A 26,981-nucleotide genomic window follows, 5' to 3' on the forward strand; every position below is an offset into this window, starting at 1 on the left:
TATTTTAATATATAAATTTCATTTTAACGAAGAGTGCTTTCTTGTAAATACCTCGGTGCAGTACATAGGGCTGGTAAGGAAGTAATAAGTGGGCAGGGGGTAAGTAAGTCAGTCTGGCATGTTTTCTTCTAAATTAATATTCAAAAAGGTGCCATTCAAGGAACAGCTTTGGTCATACCTTGCAACCAGTACTGAGACATGACATGAAGTGAAAACTCCAGGTGCCTTTGTGAGATAACTGTGAATCCGCATTCATAACCTGGGTTTAGAAAGATCACACTTATCTACTTACTAAAATGGAGTCCTCCTTCAATCTTAAGTCAGCCTGGCAATTCAGTTGTACTGACCTGATGGAGGCCATCTGAGGTTTCACTGCCATTAGGAGCAGGGCTTGTTTTATGCGTTCTGTGCGTGCTGATGGTGCAGGGAGCGGTGGAAGACGTGCTGCCCCGAATCTGGATAATTCCTTTAATCCCTTCCTTCAATACAACCTGCTCTTAAAACTGAACACTGATTTTCATTCTTTTCATGATTAGTGTTTCCCTACCCTTATCTTTACATTCACTCCCTCTCGTAAAGGACGTATTTCCAGAGTCCAGATGGATTAGGATAACTGCTTACAAATTCCATGGCAATAGCAAGTTCTGAGGAACAGCAGGCTTTTTGATAAGACCATTGGATGTGTTTCAGTTTTCAAAAGTCGGATTTCATTCCACAGCTTGTCATACAGTTTATGGAATTATGAGAAGCTCCCTGGATTCACAGTGCCTTTCTTAAAAGATCCACACATTAATGAATGTTACCCATTATTTAATATCTAAATACCAAATTCTAGTTTCCACTTTACAGGGAAAAGGACACGAAGACAAAACTGACTGGTCCATGGTCAGTGAGGAGAAAATTTGTCTCAGCTGCTAATTTCGTGATCTATATGCTAAATTATACCTCTTCATCCCTCTGAGAACATAATTCTGGAAGCTTGTATAAGCAAAACAGGCCCCAAATTACATTCTCACCACAGAAATTAGATAACTTATCAAGTGCAAAAATAACACGAGAATATTCTGCACAATTTATCAAGGACCTTCAAATAAATCCATTACAAAAAACAAAAACAAAAAAAAAAACACCCCTTCAGGCAAAAAAAAAAAAAAAAACCAACAACAACGAAAAACCCTAAAATTCAGCATAACAAATTTACAAAGTTTAAAATTAGCTTCAAGTGAGGGCTACATTCTAATTACAAAGCAAATGTCACAAGTCCCCCCAAAGAACTTAAGACAAATTGATTAAAGTTGTTCAATTGTTTGAATGTTTTGTTTAGAGAAACCAAACTTGAAGTCTCATTAAAAGTAACATCTATCAAGTGATAAAGCAAATGTAACATAATATTCCTGCAGATTCTAGGTGGTATATGTTCACTATACAACTCTTTTAACATTTCTGCGAAATTTCTGGGAAATTTCATAAAGTGCTGAAGAAAAAAAGCAAAAAGAGTAACATCTACGCCTTACCATCTAAAATTTACATGACAACTAAGGTACCAGAAACTGGCTGCTTTCAATAAATGTTCATTATTACATATTTGAGTGTGTGCGATGTGCCACACTATGGTAAGAAGAGGGTGGATTCAGCAGCAACCAGAACACATCCCCATTCCACAGAGTTTACCTTCTCCTAGGTAAACTCTTGCATAGAAGAGAACTATGGTCACTGCTGCCTGGGCGACTGTCCGAGTGGGAATGCACCTGCCTTCAGAGCTGCAGAAATCAAGAGCAGAGAGAGGCACATGCCCCAACTTCCCCATCTTGAAGGCAGGGCTAGCGTCCTGCTGAGAAAGCACTCAGAGAGGAAAAGCAGCACCACATCTCTCATTTTCTAAAATGTTTTTCCCACCTAGAATGATTTTTCAGGATTTTGTAACCTGCATTTCCTATGGGGAAAAAGCTTTAAAATATTACAGACACAAGTGACATTTAGTGAAACAACCAGGCATCTCCTTGCAAGTGTCTGTTTTTGACTGAAAGTGAAGGCTGTAATTGACTGTCACAGTCTGCCAAGATCCATCCAATTTGATTTCATCAGATCATCTTTCTGGATACTGGGAATTTGTAAGTGCCAAGTACACTCTACAGGCACAAGGATAGAAGTGGAGAAACTAACTTACAGTCCGTCATGTCAATCTGGGAGTTTAGAAAAAGCACACTTCAAAATAAAAATATAAATGACTACTTATTGCTCCTTTTTCATTTCCTTAAGGCATTGTACCGCTTAGGTTCTAAGCAACTAGGCGTCACAAACAGAATCTGGTGTTTTTGTTGTGCCTTGTGAGACAGTGTCGCACTCTGTCACCCAGGCTGGAGTGCAGTGGCGTGATCTCGGCTCACTGCAACCTCTGCTTCCCGGGTTCAAGCGATTCCCGTGCTTCAGCCTCCCAAGTAGCTGGGATAACAGGCATGCATCATGACACCCGACTGATTTCTGTATTTTTACAGAGATGGGACTTCACCATTTTGGCCAGGCTGGTCTTGAACTCCTGGCTTCAAGCAATCTGCCAGCCTCCACCTCCCGAAGTGCTAGGATTACAGGTGTGAGCCACTGTGCCCAGCCTAATGGTATTTTATATAAAATAATGAGTAGACCTTGAAGCAAGCCCAGAAGAGAATAGTGTTAGTACATCCAAGCAATTGTTCCTCTGTAAAAAGAATGTATTCTAATTGTACACATAATTCATAAGCATGCTGTTAGTTTATCTAAGACTTACTGGTATAAAAACAGTAATGGAGAATTATACTGTGACCTGTGTAATTTTACAAGGGTCACAAAAATTAACTGCTAGAGATAGTCCAATATCTCTGTATTAGTCTATCATTAGGATAAAAAACACCTGCCTTCATTCTGTTTCACTTTTTTCTACTCTTTATCCCCAAAATAAAAGTTAAATCACATTGTAGTATACCAATAAACAATCTTTGCTGCCAATAGATAGTAACAAACTACTAAACTTCAAATTAACATTCAGATTTGTTTGCCAATAGCAAAATATATGACATACAGCAAGTTTCATCCAGCATTGGGTTGGATGCTGGGCACGGTGGCTCATGCCTGTAATCCCAGCACTTCAGGAGGCTGAGGCGGGCGGATCATCTGAGGTCAGGAGTTCCAGACCAGCCTGGCCAATATGGTGAAACTCTGTCTCTACTAAAAATACAAAAAACATTAGCTGGGCGTGATGGCAGGTGCCTGTAATCCCAGCTACTTGGGAGGCTGAGGCAGAAGAATCTCTTGAAGCCGGGAGGCAGAGGTTGCAGTGAGCCGTGGTCGCGCCACTGCACTCCAGCCTGAGTGTCAGAGTGAGGCTCTCTCAAAACAAACAAACAAACGAAAAAAGCAAAAAAATCCCTTGGTTAGACATCTCCGGAAAAAGAGGAAACAATTTCTTTTTAATTTAGCAATGTCCCAGACTGATGCCAAAAGATAAGTATGTTAAAAGATGGTTAGTAACATACAACATAAAGCCCAAAGGCTTGTACACGCAACTGAGTGAAACTAGCATGTTTAAGAACAGAGTAGGACACTGGGAAAATATAAGGAAGAAACCAACTTTCCAGGTTAGGGCTTAATTCTGATTGAAGTCAAAAGTTTTATTTGGAATGACAGCTTGACTCTTTTACTTTGTAGTCATGATGAATGACCAGCATAAAATAACTGGCTGGTTTATGACAAAATGCCAAATGTTGGGGGTTAAAATTGCTCATTTTATTTAAGATGTGACCCAGCCGACAGACACTAAATTAGAGGAAAGTATCAGTGTCAGCAAATAAGTTAAAGACATTTTCTATTGGCAAAATACTTTAGTAAGTATTGTCAGTGTTCCGGTGCTTGGAACTTAATTTGAGACAGAATGTTATGGCTGGAGGGGACTGCAGAAACATCTAGTCCAACTCATTTTACAGATGGGAAGCTTGCTAAAAACTGAAATTAGGCAAAACAAAAACAAATTTTTTTTTAAAGACTTGAGTTAGTAGAAAAAAATAGTATCACTAAGGCAGGAAATGACTCCTCTTTGTACCTAATGCACAGCCAATGCTTTTAATAGAAATCTGACCAGGAAGTTTTTAAATATCATTTCCTTTTTTGAGCTGGGGGCGTGGAGATTGAATGTTTTGTGGCAACATTTAATTCTCTGATAAAAGTACACATTTATTGTAGAAAATGTAAAAAATATAAGCAAGTACAAAGGAAAATAAGCCAGCAAAAAGTTTAGTATATTTCCTCCAGGCTTTTTCTATGCAAATACAAAAACTACTACTGTTTACTTTTTAAGTGGAATTTGACAATTATTTATTCATTGTAAAACAATCACAGGAACAGCAGCAGTGTGTGTGGGTTTCCCTACGTAGAAGGTGGTATGCAGTGATTCTCAGGAGCTGGTTGGAAGGCACAGCTGAGGGACACAAACTGCCAGGAAATAATGTGGTAACTAGCCATGAGCTTGTGGTACTAATGGTGGCATGGGGAACAAGGTCTCTACTTGACTTTTATTTTCACTCCATAACAAACTCGCCAGATCAGGAGCCTAAGGGTGGGTGGGGAGGGAGAAGAGAGAAAAAAGCAAAGGGAAAGTTCAAAATGACACTCGCTGGGGCTGAAAACCACACTCCCCAGTAGATGAGGGCCTTGGCTTTCTCTTGAAATTAAGGCTGATCTAGAATGCTGGCTGGGGACCCTGATTTGGCCTCTCTGGGGATACAACATCATCTCTCGTTACCAGACAACTTTAAATGGTGGATGGATCTTTAGATCCTTTATAAGCTTATACTAGTTGCGGGTCTCCCTGAGAACTAGATTCCACAATATTTTATATCTCTATATAGGCCTTTAACAAATACATGGCACACAAAAAAATCATCTTTCCCTATTAGGAAAATTTGGCTACTTCCGGGATTCCACAGGATCCTTCTCAGAACCTGCAGTTGTTCGGCTACAGCAACATACTCAAGCTAAGTTTTGATACAACCACTATGACTTCTAATCTTAGTTTGGTGACCTCTTAGGTATCTCCAATCATCTCCCAGGTTTTAAAAAATTCTCATTATAGGAAATCAATTTTGTTCTATTTAATTGAACTAAAACAGAGGGTATTCGAAAGAGCTGCAAACTTCCGGCTCACATAGCTCCTGTCACCACCAACGAGATGCCACATGGGCTGACTACTTGAGTCACTTTTAATTTTTATGTTGCTGACTGTGTGTATCTCCTGTCTTGTAAGCATTAAACAACTGAAGATATATGCAGAGCTGTGAAATTCACTCTGCAATGAATAGACAAAAAGGGTTACACAGCATACAATGAGCACTTGGTATCCACATGGTTCTCAGCATTATAAACTCTGGGGAAGATGCTACTTCGTAACCTCAAGGAAATACGTAAGCAAGGCATAACTAACACTTAAACAAGTATTATTCAACAGATATGTTTACACTAAGTAAGTAAGGTTATATTTAGGGTTTAAACTCATCCCTGAATATCCTTAGTAACAACCTGGAGGAAAAACTGGGGTGAATGAGAACTTAAGTTTTCCAAGGATTATGGTTCAAATCCTCTGAAATCTGTAACAGGTTAAAAAAATGAGAACTCAACTTTCTAGAGCAATAACTCTTCTCGAGGGCACTAGCACGAGGCGGTAGTGATTTTCACGTTTAATAATTACATATAATACTATAAAATAGACTAAGTTTTAAGGAAAGTCCATCATTATTAAAAGTTTAGTACTCTGAGTCTGGGCTTTCTGACAATAAAATACACCAGAGCAAAAGCCCAAGAAAGCACAACAAAGAGGTATACTAATTGACAAAATAGCTGCTGCAACATGCCACAGGCACTTCAGACCTAACTTTTCTGAAAAAGCATGGAACGTGTGGATTCCCAGGAAAAAACTGCCTCAGATAATTTGTAACAGGAAGAAACAGTAAGTGACCTCTCTAACAACACTCACTAGTAGATATTACATTTTTCCTGCGGCTTATTTGCATGTTATTGAGAACAGGGCAAGGGAAGGCACTGTTTTCTCCAGGCAGTTGTTTTTGAACAAGTGAGGGCAAGCTATACCCCTGAATCAGTACTTCGTGGCTGAAAACCCTCCCTCCGAAGGCTACCCATGTCAAAACGGGTAGAGACCTCACAGCGCACTAATAATGTGTCATCCTTAATGAAAGTTCTTTGTCTTAGGGCTTCCAGATGCATGAAAGTTACATAGCCAAAACCTTTTGGGTTCCGTGGGATTGTGGGTCGCTGGAAAGCAAGCAGGTCTGGTTTGGCATCCATTATCTCTTCATGGTTTTGCCTTACAGGTGCTTCGGACTGATCAAGAATTGTAAGGCGTATTGTACCCTGGAAGGGCCACGGGAGGTGGCTGTCATACTCTCCTTGCATTGTGTGGACAAAAAGGGATATATAGTTCGCACAGCGCTGAGCAGTCGGTAACTGAAGGTGCAAGCGCATGCACAGTTTGTACCCGGGTTTGCCTGTGTAGAACCCAGGGCTATGAATCACAACAGGTTTCTCCTCTTCTTGACATTTCAAATGCATTCCAAAGTTGCCAATCTTCCAAATGTAAATTCCATTGCACTGCTGTGCTTCAATTTCAGCAACTTTGTCCTCAAGGGTTCGAATGGTTCGTTTGAGCTCACTTACATACGTACTCTGAGTTTCCATTTTAGCAGTCAGCTCCCGGATTTGATGGTCTTGTCTTACAAGGCGACCCTCTAACTGGTGGATAGTTTCCTGGAAATTCCGGACCTCTGAGACATACCCAGAGTCGGGTATAAGGCTCAAACTATGAACAGCCTGGGCCAACATTCTCATGTGTGACTGGGTGTTCTCTTGTAGGTGGCGTGCCAAGTGATTTCTCTGCATCTAAAAATCAAGTACGAGCCTTAGACTGGGAATAGATACTCTGAGGAGCAGGAAAGGGACCTGGCCAGGTCAAAGAAGAGGTTTTCAAGTAGTCACACCACTTCCCTCAATTCTCTACCATTTTCCTTTGCCTTCAACAGATTTTTGATCCAATGAGGCGACTCTGCCTCTTAGTTCACTGAAAAACAGACTATCTGATGACTACTCTCCCAGCTTTCACTCATATACATCTCCCTCCCACCTACAAAAAATGTATTTATACACATCCTTCTTTTCTGACTGAGATGCCTGTCCTCTCCAAGATTAACATTCTACCTGTGCACTAAATGTTACCTGACCTGTTGCAACACCCCAGAGATTTTACTCAGTGATTTTTCTTCATCTTCAAACATCACTTCCTCTTTAGAATACAATTATTAAAATCTTTCCCATTAGAAAAGTACAAACCTCTCTGAAGATCTTTTGTCTCTCTCTCCAGTTAATATTAATACCATTTTCTTTTTTTTTTTTTAAGTCAAGAATATAGTCTATCTATATCGTCTGCAATTCCCAGTATACAAATCTATTGCAAATTGGATTTTTTCCTGGCACCACGCTATTCTAAGGTCATTAAGAACATCCTATTATACGAAAAACATTCATAATACAACACTTTTTTATTATAAAAGGTCACATAGTCTTTAAAAAACCTAGAAAATATAGATGACCAAAAAGAAAGTATGTTACCTACTATCTCACCTAACTTCCATCAACATTTTATTTCTTTCAAGTCTTTTTCTCTAAGCACAAAAATACAGAATTTTTCCACAAACTATAACCATACCATTTTGCTCATTTTATTTTTTAAATTATTAAATGTATGTTTGTTATACATAAGTCAGGAAGAAAAAAAGTATAATGGAAAAGCAAAAGTGTAACTGCACTCTCCAAAAAGAAAGACATAACATAAACAATGATCCATCTCAGACATTTGACACTACTGATCACGAATCTTGAAACTAATTTCGGAGACCATAATAATACTTTCTCTTCGCCTGGTTCATCTGTTTCTTATACTGTTTGTTCATTGCTCTTTCCTTGGTGTACTTCTCTTTCCTGTACATACTCTCTATCTGATCTCAATCACACCTTAAATTATCACCACAAATCACTTCCCCAAAGCAATACTTGAGTCCTAATTTCTCTTTGGGGGTTAAGACAGCACAGAATGCATGTCAGTCCTCTCCACCTGTTCCCTAGCTGGGTGAAGTCCTATCTGTAACTCAATTCATTAAAACAGATTTTTTTTTTTATAAACTCCACCTCCCATCAGTTCTTCCTGTGTTCACTCTTTTTTGCCTAATGGCCCTTCCATCTACCCAGTGACAAAGGCCAGAAACCAAGAGTCATTCTAGATGCCTCCCTCTCCTTTACTCATCACATTTAGTTAGTCACATAGGCAATAGATCTTCTCTCCTAAATATGTACTGTCTCCTAGATCTATCTTCACTGTCATCACCATAATTCAAGCTGTCTTCACTTAGATATTTCCAACAGCTCAGGTACTAGTACCCCCACCTCCACCTCCACCTCAAATCATCTACATTGCTACTGGGTTGAACTAGCACAACACAAACTAATTGTAATTCCTCAAATCACCATGCTCACTCTCTCTCACTGGTCTTCTCTCCCTTGTCATCTTGGAAAACTATTTCACCTGTCAAGATTCAGCCCAAAGCATCATGTTTTTTCAAGTCTGTCTGAATGCTTTAGGCATTGCTAAGTATGCCTTTGCTTCTGCTCACAGCATCCATGAATAACTCTATTATATAACTTATTACACTGCTTTATAAACCATTTACATTCTTCTTGTTATTCTCCACTACATGATGTAACTGAGTATTTTTTTACTTACATTCAAGAACTAAAAGAAAAAAAAAATCTTACCTTTTCATGGCAACCAAAAGTACTGAATGTGCATGGAATTGGAGCTGTAGGGCAGTCTAGATCATAATGATTAGGCATCTGAAATCCAAAACAAAGGCTGAAAAATCTTCCTTGCATATCATGTTCGATGCGATAACATTTAAACTGTATTATCAATGGCTGCTTTTGTACCACATTGGCAGTTGAATAGGTGCAGTATAAACCATCACCCACAAAGATTCAAATAACATTTACTTCCAAAAGTTATAGAGAAAGGAAACATCAACATCTCATCATAACCCCTCCAATTATTCAAAATTCAAGAAAATGAATTTGTTCCTCTTGCTGGGTACTGGCACCCTCTAGTGGCACTTTACAGAAAAAACACCTGACAACATCTACAACTGCAAACTCAATCGACTCCCACTATGGTCTAGGCCATTTAATAGGAACCAGTCAACTGCATGCACTGAAGCCACTGACTACACCCATACTTTCCTCATGACCACCTTTCAAAAATCATCTTAACTTTTGTTAATCTGGGCATATGTTAGTTACAATGGGGAGACTCAGATGTTAGAAGGTACTTTAAACACATTAATAAAATCTCTAAAGAAAGTCTCAGTCCTCAATTTTGGAATCTAAGACACATTCTCTAAAGTAAGATCCATTATACTCAATCATATTTTTTAAAAGAGGTGCCAAATTCCCTTTAGAAATTTAATTTAGCTATAGTTGTAGATATTTCAAACAGAAAGTACCTGAGAGACCATTTATTATAATTCAATCCTTCACTTCTCAAGAGGGAACAGTGTAGAACAGGGGTCAGTAAAATTTTTTGTAAAGGATCAGATAGTAAATATGGGCTGTACTGCCTCTGTCCCAAGTATTAAGCTCTACCACTGTCATATAAAGGTAGCCATACACAAGACATACACACATGGGCATGGCTCTTTCAATAAAACTTTACAAAAACAGGCAGTGAGACAAATCTAGGGGGCAGGCCAGTTTGCTGATCCCAGATCTATTTAGAATGTCAACTTGTTAAAGATGAGAGGGCACAAATAAAACCAGTTAATACAGTTTAAAACTAGGATGAAAACCCAGGTTTTCTGACTCTTAGCCTAGGGTTTTTTCCTATATTTTCTTTTGCTGGGTTTTAATTTGTTGCATGGTTTCCTTTAAATATTGAAAGAGAGCAAAAAGGAAAATGAGTTAGGACTTCATAAGCAAAAGAAGTTTAACACCTTCAAATTAAGGCTTTGTTGGAAAAATTAATAGACTTGTCAACAAACCAATGAAAAAGTTTTAAGGTTAACAAACTTGTCCAGTGACAGGTTTTGCTTGCTGCTTCTCAGTAAGGTATGTCAATAATGATCTCTGGGTTTACAGATTTCATGGGTATATAAATATTTAATGGTTTTCATGTTTTGTGGGAAAACTCCCCAAATGTCAGAAGACAGCAATCAGATGGAATTTTCCTTTCTCTACAAACAGTCAAAACAGTCTTTGGGCTGGGCTTGGTGGCTTGCACCTATAATTCCAGCACTGCGGGAGGCCAAAGTGGGAAGATTGCTTGAGCTCAGGAGATCGAGATCAGTCTAGGCAATATAATAAGACCCCATTTCTACAAAAAATCTAAAAATATAAAAAATTAGCCAGGCATGGTGGTGCACACCTGTAGTCCTAGCTCCTTGGGAAGCTGAGGGAGGAGGACAGCCTGAGCCAGGAATTTGAGGCTGCAGTGAGCCATGATTGTGTCACTGCACTCCAGCTTGGGCAACAGCATGAGACTCTGTCTCAAAAAACAAAAAAACAAAAAAACCCCACCATGTAATTTTGTTATAGTTACTACTTCTAATGATGCCCGATCGGTGGCCCACAGAACAACTGAACAGAAGGGCTAGAGGTCCTGAAAATCTGCACACTTCCCTGTATGCCTCAGGGATTACAGCTTCAATTAATATTCTCCTACTGAACAGAACTACTTTCCTTTATTTCATTGTTCTTTCTTATTCTTTCAGCCAATCTGTGGACACTTGATAGCCTCATTTCCCGGTGTGTAAATAGATATATATATCACTTTTTTCTTTCTTTAAATGGGGACCCTTACTTTTGATTATTTTTATCTTAAAATTGGTTTTGTTGGGAATTTTTATGAATATACAAAAGCACAGGTATTATGTTAATAATTTAGGAATTCTAAGTACTTAAAAAGGGCTGGATGTTTTGTTCTTAAAATATTTATTACTTATATTAATTAATATAAAAAATTTTCACACAGCTCTAATACTTCTTCAATCTGTATTTCTTTGCCTTACTGATTTAAATTTTCAATTAAAAATCCTAACTCACTTCTTTAAGCTGTTTATGAAAATAATAATTTATGAAAATGAGTAATACCTGTTCTCTGATGAGTATAGTATTGCAGTATTCACAGATGACATTTGCCAAAGGACAGCTCTGGTCATGGATCTAAATTTTATTCGAGAAATATAATTAAAGCATGAGAACATCTGAAAAAGTGAAAACAACTAATTTTGATAAAAAACAATTTTTCACTATAAAGAAATAAGGACATCAATTTGTATAAAGTGAAAGTGAGAGTAATATATAAAGGATATTTTCTTTCTTTCCCAGTGTAATAATGAGATTCATTCAACCTTCCAGCTCTTTAAAAGAGCAGGGTAGTATATAAAAAATCATTTTTCAAATTCCTTCCTTTTATCCTGAGGCGGTGCATCTGTAACTACTCTGGACATCATCTGCCAAGGCTATAATGCTCCAAAGGCAATCTTTTTCCAAAAATTTTCAGCAGCAGCATGACAATTTAATTAAAATTTCTTGTCAGTAGAGTTAAAGAACAAATCTTTTATTAGGGCATGAGGATTTGGTGCTCAGGTTCTCATATGCCCCACAAGGGTGAGCCTTATTTTCTAGAATATAATGACTTTAGTTGATGTGCTAAGAAATAATTAGCCTTCCAGGTTAAGTCAATCTAATTTACTAAAGTTTAGAAAGAAGTTGTTGGGCTGGGCGCGGTGGCTCACGTCTATACTCCCAGCATTCTGGGAGGCCAAAGTGGGCAGATCACCTGAGGTCAGGAGTTTGAGACCAGCCTGACCATCATAGAGAAACCCCATCTCTACTAAAAATACAAAAATAGCCAGGCGTGATGGTGCAGGCCTGTAATCCCAGCTACATGAGAGGTTGAGGCAGGAGAATTGCTTGAACCCAGGAGGCAAACGTTGCGGTGAGCTGAGACTGCGCCATTGCATTCCAGCCTGGGCAACAAGAGCGAAACTCCATCTCAAAAAAAAAAAAAAAAAAAAGAAAGGAGTTGTCATTTTACTCTGATTATGACTGAGACTTCTCTATATTTATATCAAGTTGGCTGACTTTTTTTGAATATTTTATCAATGTAATGGATATAATACACTTGATCTCAAAGTAGGGAAAAACTGCCAATATGAATTTATAAAAACTGTAGTTTAAGGAAGTATCTAAATAATAGAATAAAAGAACATAAATTATATGTAAGTTATTTTATAAAAGTATACATAGGATAGGGATCAAGGGCTTAGATTTCAGTGTTAGCTTTTTTATTGGCAATATTAATACAAGTTTACTTAATCTATCTCAGTTTCTGAATATAAAAACTGTCCTATAATCATGATGCTGTTAGGCACCATCAAGTTTCTTTTTAAAAGACAAACTTTTTGCCTGGTGCAGTGGCTCGTGCCTATAATCCCAGCACTTTGGGAGGCCAAGGCGGGCGGATCACCTGAGGTCAGGAGTTCGAGACCACCCTGACCAACATGGAGAAACCCCATCTCTACTAAAAATACAAAAATATTAGCCAGGCATGGTGGTACGCGCCTGTAATCCCAGCTACTCAGGAGGCTGAGGCAGGAGAATCGTTTGAACCCAGGAGGCAGAGGTTGCAGTGAGCTGAGATCACACCATTGCACTCCAGCCTGGGCAACAGGAGCAAAACTCCATCTCAAAAAAAAAAAAAAAAAAAAAAAAAGGATAAACTCTTAAATTTAAATATAACATACAAAATGAGAAGTAAATGTAAATACATTAAATACATTTTATATATACAGCACGATGAAGTATCATCAAGGAAACATACTTTGTGGGTTTGATTTATTCTTCATAATAATTATAACCCATTCTCTTTTTCAAAATAATTTTGTGTAGATCTTATGCAGTATTCTACTTGCTTGTCTCCAATCCAAAATTGGTCATTAAAATATCACACAGGAAAGCTGATTGGCATATGCCTTTCCTAGAAGTTTTGTTACTTGCCTATCTACAATAGTGATAACTAGCATAAATGTTTTTTAAGAAAGACATGCAAATACAAATTCTATACTTATAAAATAAAATGGCTTATTGAAGCTTCTTTTCTTAAAAATCATTTTTCCCAAAATTGATAATATAGACTCAGTTGGAGTCACATCCTTATCTACTGCTAACCTCCTCAAGTACACATTGAAGAACGTTTTACAAAGTAGTGAATTTAACAACTCCAAGTTAGTACATGCCTCTTTATCTTCAAATGCCACTGATGCAGCACAGTTGTCACAAGAAACCTGTCTCCTTGGACAATCCTTCAGAATGTGAATATTAATATGGAATTTTTGGAAGGGACGTTGGCATTGGGGACAATCCACGAGAGCAAACTCACAATGTGCTTGATGATCCTATAATAAAAAAAAAAATGGATTAGTATTAGCCAACTCTCAAGTCTTCTACATATAATCTCTCCTAATAATATACTGTTCTCTTTCAGCAGGCTACTGAACCTACTTTGTCTAGTGCACACCACAGAACCATTCACAATGTGAACGACTTTAATGAATTTTTTCAAACGGGTCATGGATTGCAAATTTATACAAGGAATGTGAATTCTCAAGTTCATGCATCCAATTAGGGCAGAGAGTTGGAAAGAAGTCAGATTTCCCATTTATCAATTTATTACTGTGTCAAAAAGGCCACTCTCTTTTAAGAGCTAGTAAATAAAAGGAGCAAGTAGCATAGCTGTCTTAAACATTTAATTTCAAATATAACATTAATAATACTTAATTTCTGGTAAAAATCACCAAGTTAATAATTGATCTATTTAGTTTAAAAGCAAATTATTTTATAATCTGATTGTTTCAGTTAATCTCAAACTATAGGAGTATTCCACTTAGTTCATAATAAAATGCACAATTTAGAAAAACAGAAAAAAGTATAATGAGGATACTGAGATGATTACTTGGGACTTAGTGCTTATTTCAAAATGACAAAACTGAAGTTTTAAGATTAAAATGTGACACTTTGTATTTTCTTTTTTGAGACGGAGCCTCACTCTGTTGCCCAGGCTGGAGTGCAGTGGTGCGATCTTGGCTCATTGCAACCTCTGCCTCCTGGTTTCAAGTGATTCTCCTGCCGCAGCTTCTTGAGTAGCTGGGATTACAGGTGCATGCCACCATGCCTGGCTAATTTTTGTATTTTTAGTAAGAGACGGGGGTTTCACTATATTAGTCAGGCTGGTCTCGAACTCCTGACCTTGTGATCCACCCGCCTTAGCCTTCCTAAGTGCTGGGATTACAGGGGTGAGCCACTGTGCCTGGCCGACACTTGTATTTAAAATGCTCCTCAGGTTTACTGCAGATAAAACTCACCAAAAAAGGTTATGAAACAATACTGATTTTTTAAAAAAAATTACTGCTAGGCAAAGCCAGAGTAGATAGAACAGTATATTTCTGGTTTCTACTTATATTTATATTCAATAATTAAAGGACTGGCATTAATTCAGCAAGAATTTATTAACTAATCATCATATGCTAGGTACTGGCAATACACAGATGGACACAGCAAAGTCCCTATTCTGTAGGAACTTCCTTTTATACATGCGCTAACAGCTAGAAAAGAACTTTAATACCTCAAGATGCCTCAATTCCATCTTATGCAAACAACCTTCATTTGGACACTTCACCATCAGAGAAAGAATCTCACGTTTTGCAAAATTGTCTGGAAATAGTTGATTTTCCAGCAGTATTTCATTGTCAACTGGACATTTGTGACCTGCATCCCTAACAGAAACAAAATACACACAACTAGATTTAAATATTCACTTTAGAAAATCCAAACAACTTTAATTCGCCATATATAAATTCTCCATTTACTGTTTCAGAAGGAAAAAACAATTTAACACATTACATTGCACGTCACCAAAATAAACTGTTCTTTAATGAAATGAGTACAACTAGCAGCATATTGATAGCCTATCAAAAGCAAAGGAATTTTCATACAGTAGGACAGAGTCCAGCTTTTTGAGAAAAATTAGCTGAGTAAGGCACTTTGATTGGTATAAAATGAAGTGCAAGTTAAGAATGGGAATTTTGGCCGTCTGGCCTCTGTGTTGTCACACCTATACAATACACTAGAAAGATGCTCACAGTACTAATAACATGTCTATAATGCAATTGCTCAGTCATAAGTAAAAATTTAAGCACTTAGCAGTACCTCCATGAAGTCACATTTTAAAGTTTGCTCTGAAATAGTCACTATAACACTCCAGCTACAAGGCAACAAAAGTCCTCCTTTATTTGTATGTCTAGGGTCCAATGTGACAGAAAGTTAAAGGACCTCTATGTCCTGCTTCTCAGTGGTTTATTCTTTCTTATGCTGGAAAACACTACCCTCAGAAAAAGACAATGGGGTTGTATTGAGATGCACTTTGATTCCTTGAATGACAAACTCAATGAGAAATTTCAGAGCAGTTCCTTTAAGAACACTGGCGCTAGGTGTTCGTTTTTAAAAAGCTTACGGGGAGACAGAAAAAAAAAAGCCTCAGACTTCTTTTTGTGGGTTGTATTTCCTTCTCAGACCACTGTCCCACTACTTTCACAAACATCTTGCTATTAAAAAGCTGCTAAAGGTTAGCTACCTTCCTGGGCATGGCTGACACCTGGTAAAAAACTACATTTCTACCTATAGGAAAATCAATGATCCATAATATCCAACCATTTTACCTAAATACAATATAAATAAAAATAATTATACACAGAAAAAAAAAGTTGAGGCTGGGCACAGTGCTCATGCCTGTAATCCCAGCACTTTGGGAGACCAAGATGGGCGGATCACTTGAGGTCAGCAGTTCAAGACTAGACTGGACAACATAATGAAACCCCATCTGTACTAAAAATACAAAAATTCACCAGGCATAGTGGCATGCACGCCTGTAATCTCAGCTATTGGGGAGGCTGAGGCAGGAAAATCATTTGAACTTGGGAGGCAGAAGTTGCAGCGAGCCAAGATTGCACCATTGCACTCCAGCCTAGGTGACACCTCTGCATCAAAAAAAAAAGTTGCACCTTTAATTCTGCTCTCATGTATAGAGCGGTCACAATTAGGGGCAATTTTGACCCCCAGGGGATATTTTGGGACTTCTAAAAGCAGGAAAGGAGGATACTAATAGCATCCAGTGAGCAGAGGCCAGGGGATGCTGCTAAAGATCCTACAACACACAGCACATTCTCCCATGACAAATAATTACCCAGCCCAAAATATCAATAATGTTGGCCAGCTGCAATGGCTCAGGCCTGTAATCCTAGCACTTTGAGAAGCTGAGGTGGGTGGATCACGAGGTTAGGAGTTCAAGACCAGCCTGGCCAAAAACCAAGATGGTGAAACCCCATCTCTACTAAAAATATAAAAAATTAGCTGGGTGTGGTGGCGGGTGCCTGTATTCCCAGCTACTCAGGAGGCTGACGCAGAGAACTGCTTGAACCCAGGAGGCAGAGGTTGCAGTGAGCTGAGATCGTGCCACTGCACTTCAGCCTGGGAGACAGAGCGAGACTCCATTTCAAAAAATAAAAAACAAAATAAAATAATGTTGAGGTTGAGAAAATCTACCCAAAATAGATCTTGTAAAGTCAGCACTGTGTAATACATTTTTCCCCAAAATTGAAACAACAGACATTACCTTTTGTGATTTAAATTAAGCTAAGCCCCGAGTATGGATGTAGTTACTCTTAAATTCAAATTTTATAGAAAAGTTAATGTAAAAGTTGGCAGATAAAAACTTTTTGGAGACTAACAAATTGCCAGGACAGACTTACAATGAATTCACTAATATAACTAGATGGCTATTTATTGAAGAACATAAAATCTGCCCCCCTTCATCCAATTTTTTGTCCTGTATAGGACTCCTTAGTCACCTAAAAAATTCCTATGTTTTGAATTACAGTAAAATGTATCTATTTCCACGGAAATTGCAAGTACTTTCATTCAGTTAAAGCAACCATGATTTACTGATCATCTACTATGGGTCAGGCACTATTTCCAGAACTTGGGAAAAATCAAGAAATAAAACAGATCTAAAACTTTGCTCTCAAGAAGCTTATAATCCAGTGGGGCAGCCAATAAACACATAAATTATTTGGTGCTTTAGAAGGCAGAAAGTGCTAAGAGAAAAAAGAAAAGTAGAGCCAAGTGGAGAGACTGGGAGTGTTTGGCAAGAAGGGTGGAACCACACTGTGGTATAAACAGGGTGGTGAGGGGACCTATGAGAAGGTGACATTTGAGCCAAAATGGAAGAGTTAAGGGGTTAGCTGTGGCAAGAGTGTTGCAAACAGAAGAGCTAAAGCCACTCACCAAGGTAGGAGTGTGCCTGACACGTTCAAGGAATAGCAAAGAGGGAATGAATGGGTAGAAGGACAAAGAGCACAGCAGAAAAGAGGTCAGGAAATGAATCATGGGCCTATTATACAGGGTCATAAGGAGTTTAGTTTTTACTCCCAGATACCCTGCTACAATGGTCTGAGCAGAGATGACACCATCTTACTTATTTTACTAGGTTCACTCTGGCTGTTGCATTGAGAACAGTCTGGAAGAAGGCAAGAATAGAAAACAGGAGGCCTGTTAGAGAGCTGGTGGTGATTCACAACAGGATGGTGGTAGAGGAAGGAAGTGAGTAGGGACTGGATTTTGGATATATTATGAAGGTAGAGCCTTCAGGTAATACTTTCTTTAAAAATACTGGTAATTTTACAGTTGACCATACACTTTAGGTAACAGGCAAGATTTAACATGCCTAAAATCACAATAACTGATTGCTTACAGTCAGTATTCTTTGTGTGGTTGAGATTATCCTTCTCTAGTAGCATCATAATTTAAGGTACATTTAAAAAATACTATTTTCTTTAAAGCATATAGTCACTCCCCAGTCTGCAATAGAACTGCTTTAAGTAAAAGTACCAAATTATTTACTTCCTTGTCCAAGGGTCAAGAGAGGAGGAGATTCAGGTCACTTTTCACAAAACAGTGGAAACTGGGATAAGAATCTAACTTTCTCAATTTTCTGTCCATTGTTCTGTTTTCCTAAGTAGCTTTTTATGTGTAAGACTACTTTTGGGATGTTCCATGTTCTATGTAATAATGTTCTCTGCATCTGGTTCTGTTATAGGACACCATTCTTTCTTGTGCTCACGTACCTTATTGATTTTATGATGCAGGCTTTGCAGAACCTATGGCCGCATGGTGTTTGCACTGCTTCTCGTAGTGCCATCAAGCAGATGGGGCATTCGTACTTGCTTTCTAGGGGTGGGTCAAACTCTACATCATATCCCTGGATCTCCTCCATAAATGAGCTGGAGAGGTTCCCCGTGCTGGCAGTTCCACTCACACTATCATCTTTTGTTGCAGCGCTACAGGAGCTGGCCATGGCCACACAGCAGTCACTTTCAGACTGGCTGGATCCACAGCTGTTTTCACAGTTTAGCAGACTCATAGTAACTTGATTATCACTTGCTCTGTAGAAACAAGAAAAAATGCCTTTATAAGAAATGCACACACTCACACCCCACACATATATACCATAGCTTATCTATACAAGTCACTTTTTAATTCATGTACCTCAGCTGTATTGTTATTTACAGAAAACTTTTAAAAGTGTTTAGAGCTTTTTCACGACTATTATAAGTTACCTGATTCTCTCCTTCAATAAATATATACTATTATTTGTGCAAATCACTTGGAGCACACAAAGAAAGCTAGGTCCCTTCAGAAGTTCATGATGTAGTAGAATGACAGCATATAAAGTTAAAAAAGGAGAAGCACCTCAGTTGTAATACTCTTCTATATCACAATTATCTGTTTACATGTCTGTTTCCTGTGATTGAGCTAAATATTTTAATTTCCATTTCCTCAGTACTTAGCACAAGATTTTTCATACAGTAAGTGTTCACTAAGCATTGCTAAAGAATTTATCCATGTTGTTGAAATTCCTTCAAGTATCCTGAGCTGAAGGGAATAGTATGGCTAGCAGCTCGGTGCCAGGAAAAGCAGTACACAAGGAATCAGGTGATCATGTGCCACTATCAGATGTGTGATTAGAGCAATTTACTTAACCATTTAGATCTTGGTTTCTTTTCTAGGTCTAAAATTCTATAAGGACTTCTAAATGCTCAGTGTGGAGATTTCTATTAGGTATTAAAAATAGAATTGAAAAAGTGGATTTTTATGTCCTTCTGCCTTCAGTCAGGTCAAGTGACTATGTTTCATTATTAATGACTGGAAAAACAAGTCATGTTTTGTTTGCCTATGGAAAACTATCGGTTTCATGAGCAGAGGAGATACCCTCAAATTCTAAACCATTATGGTAATTACAAGCGAGAAGCTAATATTTAAGAGCAATTCACAGCCCATGTAACCATATCTGTATTTTAAATAATTACTTTTGAAAAAAATTTCTAGTATGTGCCAGATATCATTCCAGAAACAGAATGTAGGCCTCCAGTCACATTCTCCTGCTTGTCTCACTTTTATGTAAAATTCCTTGTTGCCACTGCACCAAATCAAAGATTAAGACAGTAGTACTCAATCCTTTTACCACTACAAATACCTTTTTATTCTTTTCAAAGATTCTCAGTAGCACCTGACGACCACCTACAATGAGGCACTATTCTGGTTGGAAAGGCAGTGCTAATAAGTGGTGATGAGCTCAGGTGCTGGAATTGAATGATATGAATTCAACTCTTTTCTTCCATTTATGAGCTGGGCAAATTATATAACCTTTCTGTGCTTCAATTTTCTCATCTGTAAAATGGTTCTAACAATAAAATCCACCTGAGTTACTCAGAGGATTAAATGTGTTAATATGTGCAAAGCACTTAGAACACTGCCAGGCAGTAAGAATGAGTTACTACAACAACTTCATGTAGTATTTTACTTAAGTTTTATTGTCACCACTTATCAAAGTGGTAGTTATGGAGCTTAAAAGGTTAAGTAACTTACCCAAGACTACCCAACTAATAAGTAACAGAGTTGGGATCAGAACCCAAGTCTACATGACCTTGGAGCTTTGCACTTTGCACTACACTACTTTTATCCATGTTTTGACCAATTTGTCCATGAAGCTGCATTTATAATTTATTTGCCTTTATTTTATTACACTAAAATGCTGGTCACAGCTACTATTAAACATGGCCTGTCCAGCACTACTACACTAAATTGACAGAATTCCAAAGAATCTGCAAAGAAACTTGGCATGTAGTTTACCTGTTTAGGTTTTTTTTTTTTTTTTTTTTTTGGAGACAGAGTCTCACTCTGCTGCTCAGGCTGGAGTGCAATGGTGCAATCTCAACTCACTGCAACCCCTGCCTTCTGGGTTCAAGCAATTCTCCTGCCTCAGCATCCCTAATAGCTGGGATTACAGGCACCTGCCACCACGCCCAGCTAATTTTTGTATTTAGTAGAGATGGGGTTTTGCCATGTTGGCCAGGCTGGTCTGAACTCCTCACCTCAAACAATCCACTTGCCCTGGCCTCCCAAAGTGTTTAGATTACAGGCATGAACCTCCGTGCCTGACTGTGGTGTATTTAGTTTTGATACAGTATGCCCTAAGTTAAAAATAGCTCCCATAGCCTTGCTATATCTGATGTGGACTCCTAGGGAAGGTTCATACAGATTGAAAGGAAGCAAACAATGACAAGACAGCAGAAAATAGCAGAACTAGTCACTACAGCTGAGTCATAAAATAGGGTATAGAGCCCCCTTTATACCTTCCAAATCTGAGGACAAATGATGCTGTTATGCTACACTACGGTACATATCCTTTGTCATCTTTATTCCCATATATAGGCATACTCAGACAGTTTGGGTTCAGTTCCAAACCACCGCAATAATCCAAATACCGTAATAAAGCAAGTAATACAAATTTTTTGGTTTCCTAATACATATAAAAAGTCATGTTTATACTATACAGTAGTCTATTAAGTGTGCAATAACATTATGTTTAAACAGGCAATGCATATACCTTAACTGAAAAACACCTTATTGCTAAAAACTGCTAGTGATCATCTGAACCTTCAGCGAGCTGTAATACTTTTTTTGCTGGTAGAGAGTCCTGCCTCAATGTTGACGGCTGTTGACTGATCAGGTTGGTGATTGCTGATGGCTGGGGTGGCTGTGAAAACTTCTTAAAATAATACAACAATGAAGTTTGCTACCAAGAAGTATTTCTCTGTAGCATGTGATGCTGTTTGACAGCATTTTCCCTCAGGAGAACTTCTTTCAAAAATAGTGTTAATCCTCTCAAATTCTGCCACTGCTTATCAACTAAGTTTGGAGAATATTCTAAATCCTTTGTTGTTATTTCAACAATGTTCACAGCATCTTCACGAGGAGTTGACTCCATCTCAAAAAACCACTTTCTTTGCTCATCCATAAGAAGCAACTCTTCATCTGTTCAAGTTTTACCATGAGACTACAGAAATTCAGTCGTATCTTCAGACTCCACTTCTAATTCTAGTTCTCTTGCTATTTCTACCATATCTTCAGTGACTTCTAATGAAGTCCTGAACCCCTCAAAGTCATCCATGAGGGCTTCTTTCAAGTTTAACTTCTTTCAAACTCCTGTTAAGGCTGATATGTTGACCTCCTCCCATGAGTCACAAAAGTTCTTAATGGCATCGAGAAAGGTGAATCCTTTCCAGAAAGTTTCAATTTACTTTGTCCAGATCCATCAGAGGATTCACTCTCTATGGCAGCTATAGCCTTATGAAATGTATGCTTTAAATAATAAGACTTGGAAGTCTAAATGACTCCTGGATCCATGGGTTACAGAATGAATGTTATATTAGCAGGCATGAAAACAATATTAATCTTGAATATCTCCATCAGAGCTCTTGGGTGATTAGGTGCATTGTTAATAAGCAGTAACATTTCGAAAGGCATCTCTTTTTCCTGAACAGTTCTTGACAGCGGGCTTAAAATATTCAGTAAACTACGCTGTAAAGAGATACGCTGTCATCCAGGCTTTGTTGTTACCTTTATAAGGCACAGGCAGAGTAGATTTAGTGTAATTATTAAGGGCCCTAGGAGTTTCAAAAGTGTAAATGAGCACTGGTGTCAACTCACAGTCACCAGCTGCATTGGCCCCTAACAAGAGTCATCAGCCTGTCCTTTAGAATTCTGAAGTCAGGAACAGACTTGTCTATAGCTATGAACATCCTAGGTGGCATCTTTTTCCAATAAAAGGCTGTTTTGTATACACTGAAAATTTGTTGTTTGGTGTAGCCACCTTCATCAATGATCGCAGCTAGATCTTCTGGATAATGTGCTGTAGTTTCACATCAACACCTGCTCTTTCACCTTCTACTTTTATGTTATGGAGATGGGTTTCTTTCCTTAAACCTCATAAACCAATCTCTGTTAGCTTCCAACTTTTCTTCTGCACCTTCCTCACCTCCCTCAAACTTTACAGAATTGAAGAGAATTAGGACCTTGCTCTGGATTAGGTTTTGGCTTAAGGAAATGTTGTGGCTGGTTTGATCTTCCATCCAGAACACTATAGCTTTCTCCATATCAGCAATAAGGCTGTCTCACTTTCTTATTAGTGAGTTCGCTGGAGTACCACTTTTAATTTCCTTTAACAACTTTTCCTTTGTATTCACAACTTGGCTAAATGGCCCATTTTGGCTTCTGATGTGCCTTCTTCAGTAAGCATAATTATTTCTAGCTTTTGATTTAAAGTGACAGACCTGAGGCTCTTTGGTTCACTTGAACACTTAAGAGGCCATTGTAGGATTATTAATTGGTCTAATTTCAAAACTGTTGTGTCTAATTTTAATATTGCTGTGTCTCAGGGGAGTAGGGAGGCCTGAGGACAGGGACAGTAAGGATACCAGCTGGTCAGTGGAGCAGTCAGAGCTCTCATATTTATTAAGTTCACGATCTTATATGGGTGTGGTTCATGTACCCCAGAACAACAATTACAACAGTAACATCAAAAATCACTGATCACAGATCACTATAACAGATACAATGAAGTTTTAAATATTGCAAGAATTACAAAAATGTGACAGACAAATGCAGAGTGAGCACATGCTGTTGGAAAAATGGCATGGAAAGACTTGTACAATACAGGGTTCACATAAATCTTCAACATGCTGAAGAAAAAAAAAGCAGTATCCGTGAAGTGCAAAAAACCAGTGCTATAAAATGAGGTATACAGTGTACCTCATTTTATTTTTGTGTCCAATTACTTCCTTAGGTAAATTTCCTAGAGGAAGAATTGTTGGATCAGAGGGTATGTAACTTTTTAAGCTTTCTGATAGATAATCCCGGTTATCCAATATGTGTCAAAGACATTCTAATTTCCACTCCCACAAGCATGGTATATATGCAGGAGTTCACTTTTCTCTACCCTTGACAATATTAGGTATTGAACCATTTTTTAAAAAGTAAAATCACTTTTGAGAAATTAGTATTTGTTATTTGGTTATAGGACATATATCCAAGTGCTGGCCAGAAGACAAAGGCAGAAATTATGAAGCTAAGTGTATCTTTTCTTTTCTGCCCAAATGTCCAGTTCAAAATTTATTTTACTGGACAGTCTATACACTGTCTGCTTCCAATCCAGTTCAAACGGCTTGAAGGTCTTTATGTTTGAAGAGACCTTTTATAGCTAATGTGTTCCTAAGAAAATCTGTCTAATCAGTTATAACTCCTTAAAAGGAACTCTACTGTGGGAATGCAGTGTGACATAAAAGTGAGCATGTTCAAAATCTATTTGCTTTCAAGTTTCACATTACTTTCCATGCTTTAAGAAGCAATCCAGAGCTTTCTATTTTCCAAATTAACTTTTTCACATAGTCACCCTTTAAGTCCACAGTATATAATTGAACATAAACGGAAAATTAAGTTAAAAACAGTTCTTGACTGCCACTTAGCATTTTTGTTTCCTCTTTCTTTGGTAAGTTAAAACATTTTGTCCCTTTAGTTTTAAGGATCGCAATGAGTTTAGGAAAAATCACCTTTCTAACTTAATTATAATGATAACTAATACTAAGAGAAGAACAAAAAGTGCTTTGTGTCAGTTACAGAAGGAAATAAAAGATGATCTGGCATGCATGCAGAAAATATTGTGCTCTCTCAGGATTCTTTTTTACTTTTTAACCTCATACTGTGTCATAGGAGCTGCTACAAAAGCAGGCTGGAGATAGAACTTTGATTTTACGTAAGAAAGAATATGTTTTTATAAAATATATATATATATATTTTGTCAGGGTCCTGCTCTATTGCGCAGTCTGGAGTGCAGTGGCACGATCATGGCTCACTGCAGCCTCCACCTCCTAGGCTCAAGTGATCCTCCCACCTCAGTCTCCCAAGTAGCTGGGACTACAGGTGTGTGCCGCTAAGCCTGGTTAATTTTTGTATTTTTTGTAGAGACAAGGTTTTTCCATGTTGCCCAGGCTGGTCTCAAGCTATCCTCCCACCTCAGCCTCCCGAAGTGCTGGGATTACAGGCATGAGCCATTATGCCAGGCCTAAAATAAAAATTTCTTACAGCCTCTATTCTACTTACTTACGTGGCTTTGTACAGGAATTAATAAAGGGATGGAAGAAATATAAATCGTTCCTTAACTTGTATGTTAAGAGTGTCCTGATTGTAATTCCCTTTTGCAGTTGTGAAATCTAATAAGCACTACCTTAAATATTGTGGAATGTAACTACTGCTAACTTACTTCAACTGTAAAATGAGTAGTACTGAAAACAGTCTTGTCATAAATCATGATTTAAATTCACAAATTAGTGTCTGGGTGTACATTATCATCAAAGGAGAATACTGTAAAATGTCTTGGGGGAGGGGGAAGTAGGATGATGTACAAAATGTTTGTCCTCCAAGGCAGATGCTAAGGAGATACGAGCCAAGTTAAAAGAAGTCAACGGGTTATGTCTTAAATGAGTCAATTTTAAGTCAACTGAAATTCATACATGAGTAAACATGTAACTTATTAAAGTAAAAACCATGTAAAGAAAATAGGAGAAATTACCTTTAATTTCCTACTAGCTTTAGAAACAGAAACTGTTTACCAGCTTCTTAAATTTCTAAAGTGTGAAGATGCACAAATGTACTCCAATGGCCAAGAGATGCTGCAAAATATTCAGCTGCTGTGCCTTAAGTTTGAATCCAAATTCAAGGGGCATTCCCCTTCCTGGGCACTATTTATTCTGCTCCAGGAGGCAAGGATTTGAACTTCTCTCCAAATCTAAGTGGCCAAATGTTTATCGGCATCATATGCTCAAATTTATCACAGAGAAGACCTCATGTTACAATTCTGAAATATGTGGTGCATGCAGGCTGAAACTCTGATGTAATACGGTACCCACCACATGCCCGACTCCTTCCTAGAGTCACAAAAGAGGCCACATTGTTCTTACCTATACTCTCAGCCTCAAAATCAGAAAAGCCCCTCTCCCTTCCCTAGCAACCAAAAGACAATGAATAAAATGACAGCGGCCAAGTTCACAAGGCCAACACAGAATTTCTTTACCAGTTTTTCTCGTTTCTATATGGAACCTGTGTAACAAGACATTCAGTAATAGTCATCTGCTCCCAAAGAAACAATCAAATACCATACAGCGAAGCTGCTAATACTTTAGGTGCTTTCTGTTCACATTCAAGACAGTCCTAACTCAGCTGGAGTTCCCCTAAAGCCAAATACTAGGAACAGCTTTATCAACCCGGCGTCTGGAACAGTCGCTCGAACTACTGAGTGTAGGGGTGGGGGAGGAAACATTCGTGTCATCTGAGCCTTTTTTTTTTTTTTAAACTCGCTGCCTGAGACTTCTATCGAGTTCAACAGAGAATCCAAAAATAGCTTTCCCATGACAGTGACAGACGGAGTCGCCAGGAACGTAAAGGATTTTTAAAAAATTTAAGCAGGTGTTTGTTCCAAGGAGCGGAAAACTGCAGGAGACAATTTCCTTATCTGGGAAGGGGAAAAAGCGGAGTGAGGGAAGCAAGGTTGTGGAAGGCGACGCGGGGTTTTTTAGGGGGTGGAGTGAGCGAGGAAGAGGAGGCCCGGGGAGCAGAGGTCAGGGGACAAGGAACGGTGTCCGCGACCTGCGGGAAGCGTGGAATCAGAGGCGGCGTCCCGACCGGCGGGAAGCGAGGGGCAGGGAACGGTGTCCTCGACCAGCGGGAAGCGAGAGGATAGGGGCGGCGTCCGCGACCTGTGGGAAGCAAGGGAGCAGGGGCGGCGTCCCTGACCTGTGAAAAGCAAAGGGACAGGGCAGGCGTCCCCGACTGGTGGGGAGCGAGGGAACAGGGACAGCGTCCCCGACCTGCCGAGAGCGAAAGGGCGGGGGGCGGCGTCCCTGACCGCTGGGAAGCGAGGCTGCGGCCGCCAGAAGGAGGCGCCTGAAGGAGACCTACCACTCAAGTGCGCAGGGAGGCCGAACCAGGCGGGTAGGTCTCCCCGCCGAGCCGCACGACTCCACTCAGCCAAGGTGCTGGTAGAGGACGGATACAGACACTGCGCGCCGAGACGTGGCTGCTTGGACGTCAAACTCTGGGTCTAATGGGCTCCGTCGCCATCTCCGCGAGCCGTCCGCAGGCCAAACCCCAGCTGCGGACGCCACTGCTTCCGCCTTCTCTGCTGGCTGCGGGGAGCGAGGGGCAGGGAGCGCGCGGGGGAGGAGACAGAGCGGCCGACTTCGGCGAGAGTGCCCCCTGGCGGTGATCCTCCAGGCGGGCTGTGGCGCGGGCCCGGCGGGTCGTCCGCCCCGCCGTCTGGCTTTCTTCCAGCTCGCGTGTCCCACCTGGGAATTCGTTGCACCGCACAGCCAAACACGAGTATGTCAATGGGTGTG

At 39.1% G+C, this 26,981-nt stretch overlaps 1 protein-coding gene across 2 annotated transcripts; it reads right to left on the reverse strand.

The window, feature by feature from the left end:
- Positions 1-26,810, reverse strand: TRAF6 (TNF receptor-associated factor 6, E3 ubiquitin protein ligase). Of its 2 annotated transcripts, XM_011940729.1 has the most exons (8): positions 26,548-26,776; positions 24,881-24,883; positions 18,318-18,635; positions 14,762-14,912; positions 13,377-13,535; positions 11,227-11,298; positions 8,845-8,922; positions 1-6,918 (listed from the first exon to the last, which is right to left on the reverse strand). In XM_011940729.1, the coding sequence occupies exons 3-8, from the start codon at positions 18,611-18,613 to the stop codon at positions 6,106-6,108; spliced, it is 1,569 nt and encodes a 522-aa protein (XP_011796119.1). In that variant the 5' UTR covers positions 18,614-18,635; positions 24,881-24,883; positions 26,548-26,776; the 3' UTR covers positions 1-6,105. The 2 variants fall into 2 exon arrangements, with proteins under 2 accessions (XP_011796119.1, XP_011796118.1); XM_011940728.1 differs by lacking the exon at positions 24,881-24,883 and having other exon boundaries at positions 26,545-26,810.
- Between the last annotated feature and the right edge of the window lie 171 nt (positions 26,811-26,981).

This window comes from Colobus angolensis, unplaced genomic scaffold (genome assembly GCF_000951035.1).
Source record: "Colobus angolensis palliatus isolate OR3802 unplaced genomic scaffold, Cang.pa_1.0 Scaffold192, whole genome shotgun sequence".
Classification (NCBI taxonomy): Eukaryota; Metazoa; Chordata; class Mammalia; order Primates; family Cercopithecidae; genus Colobus; species Colobus angolensis.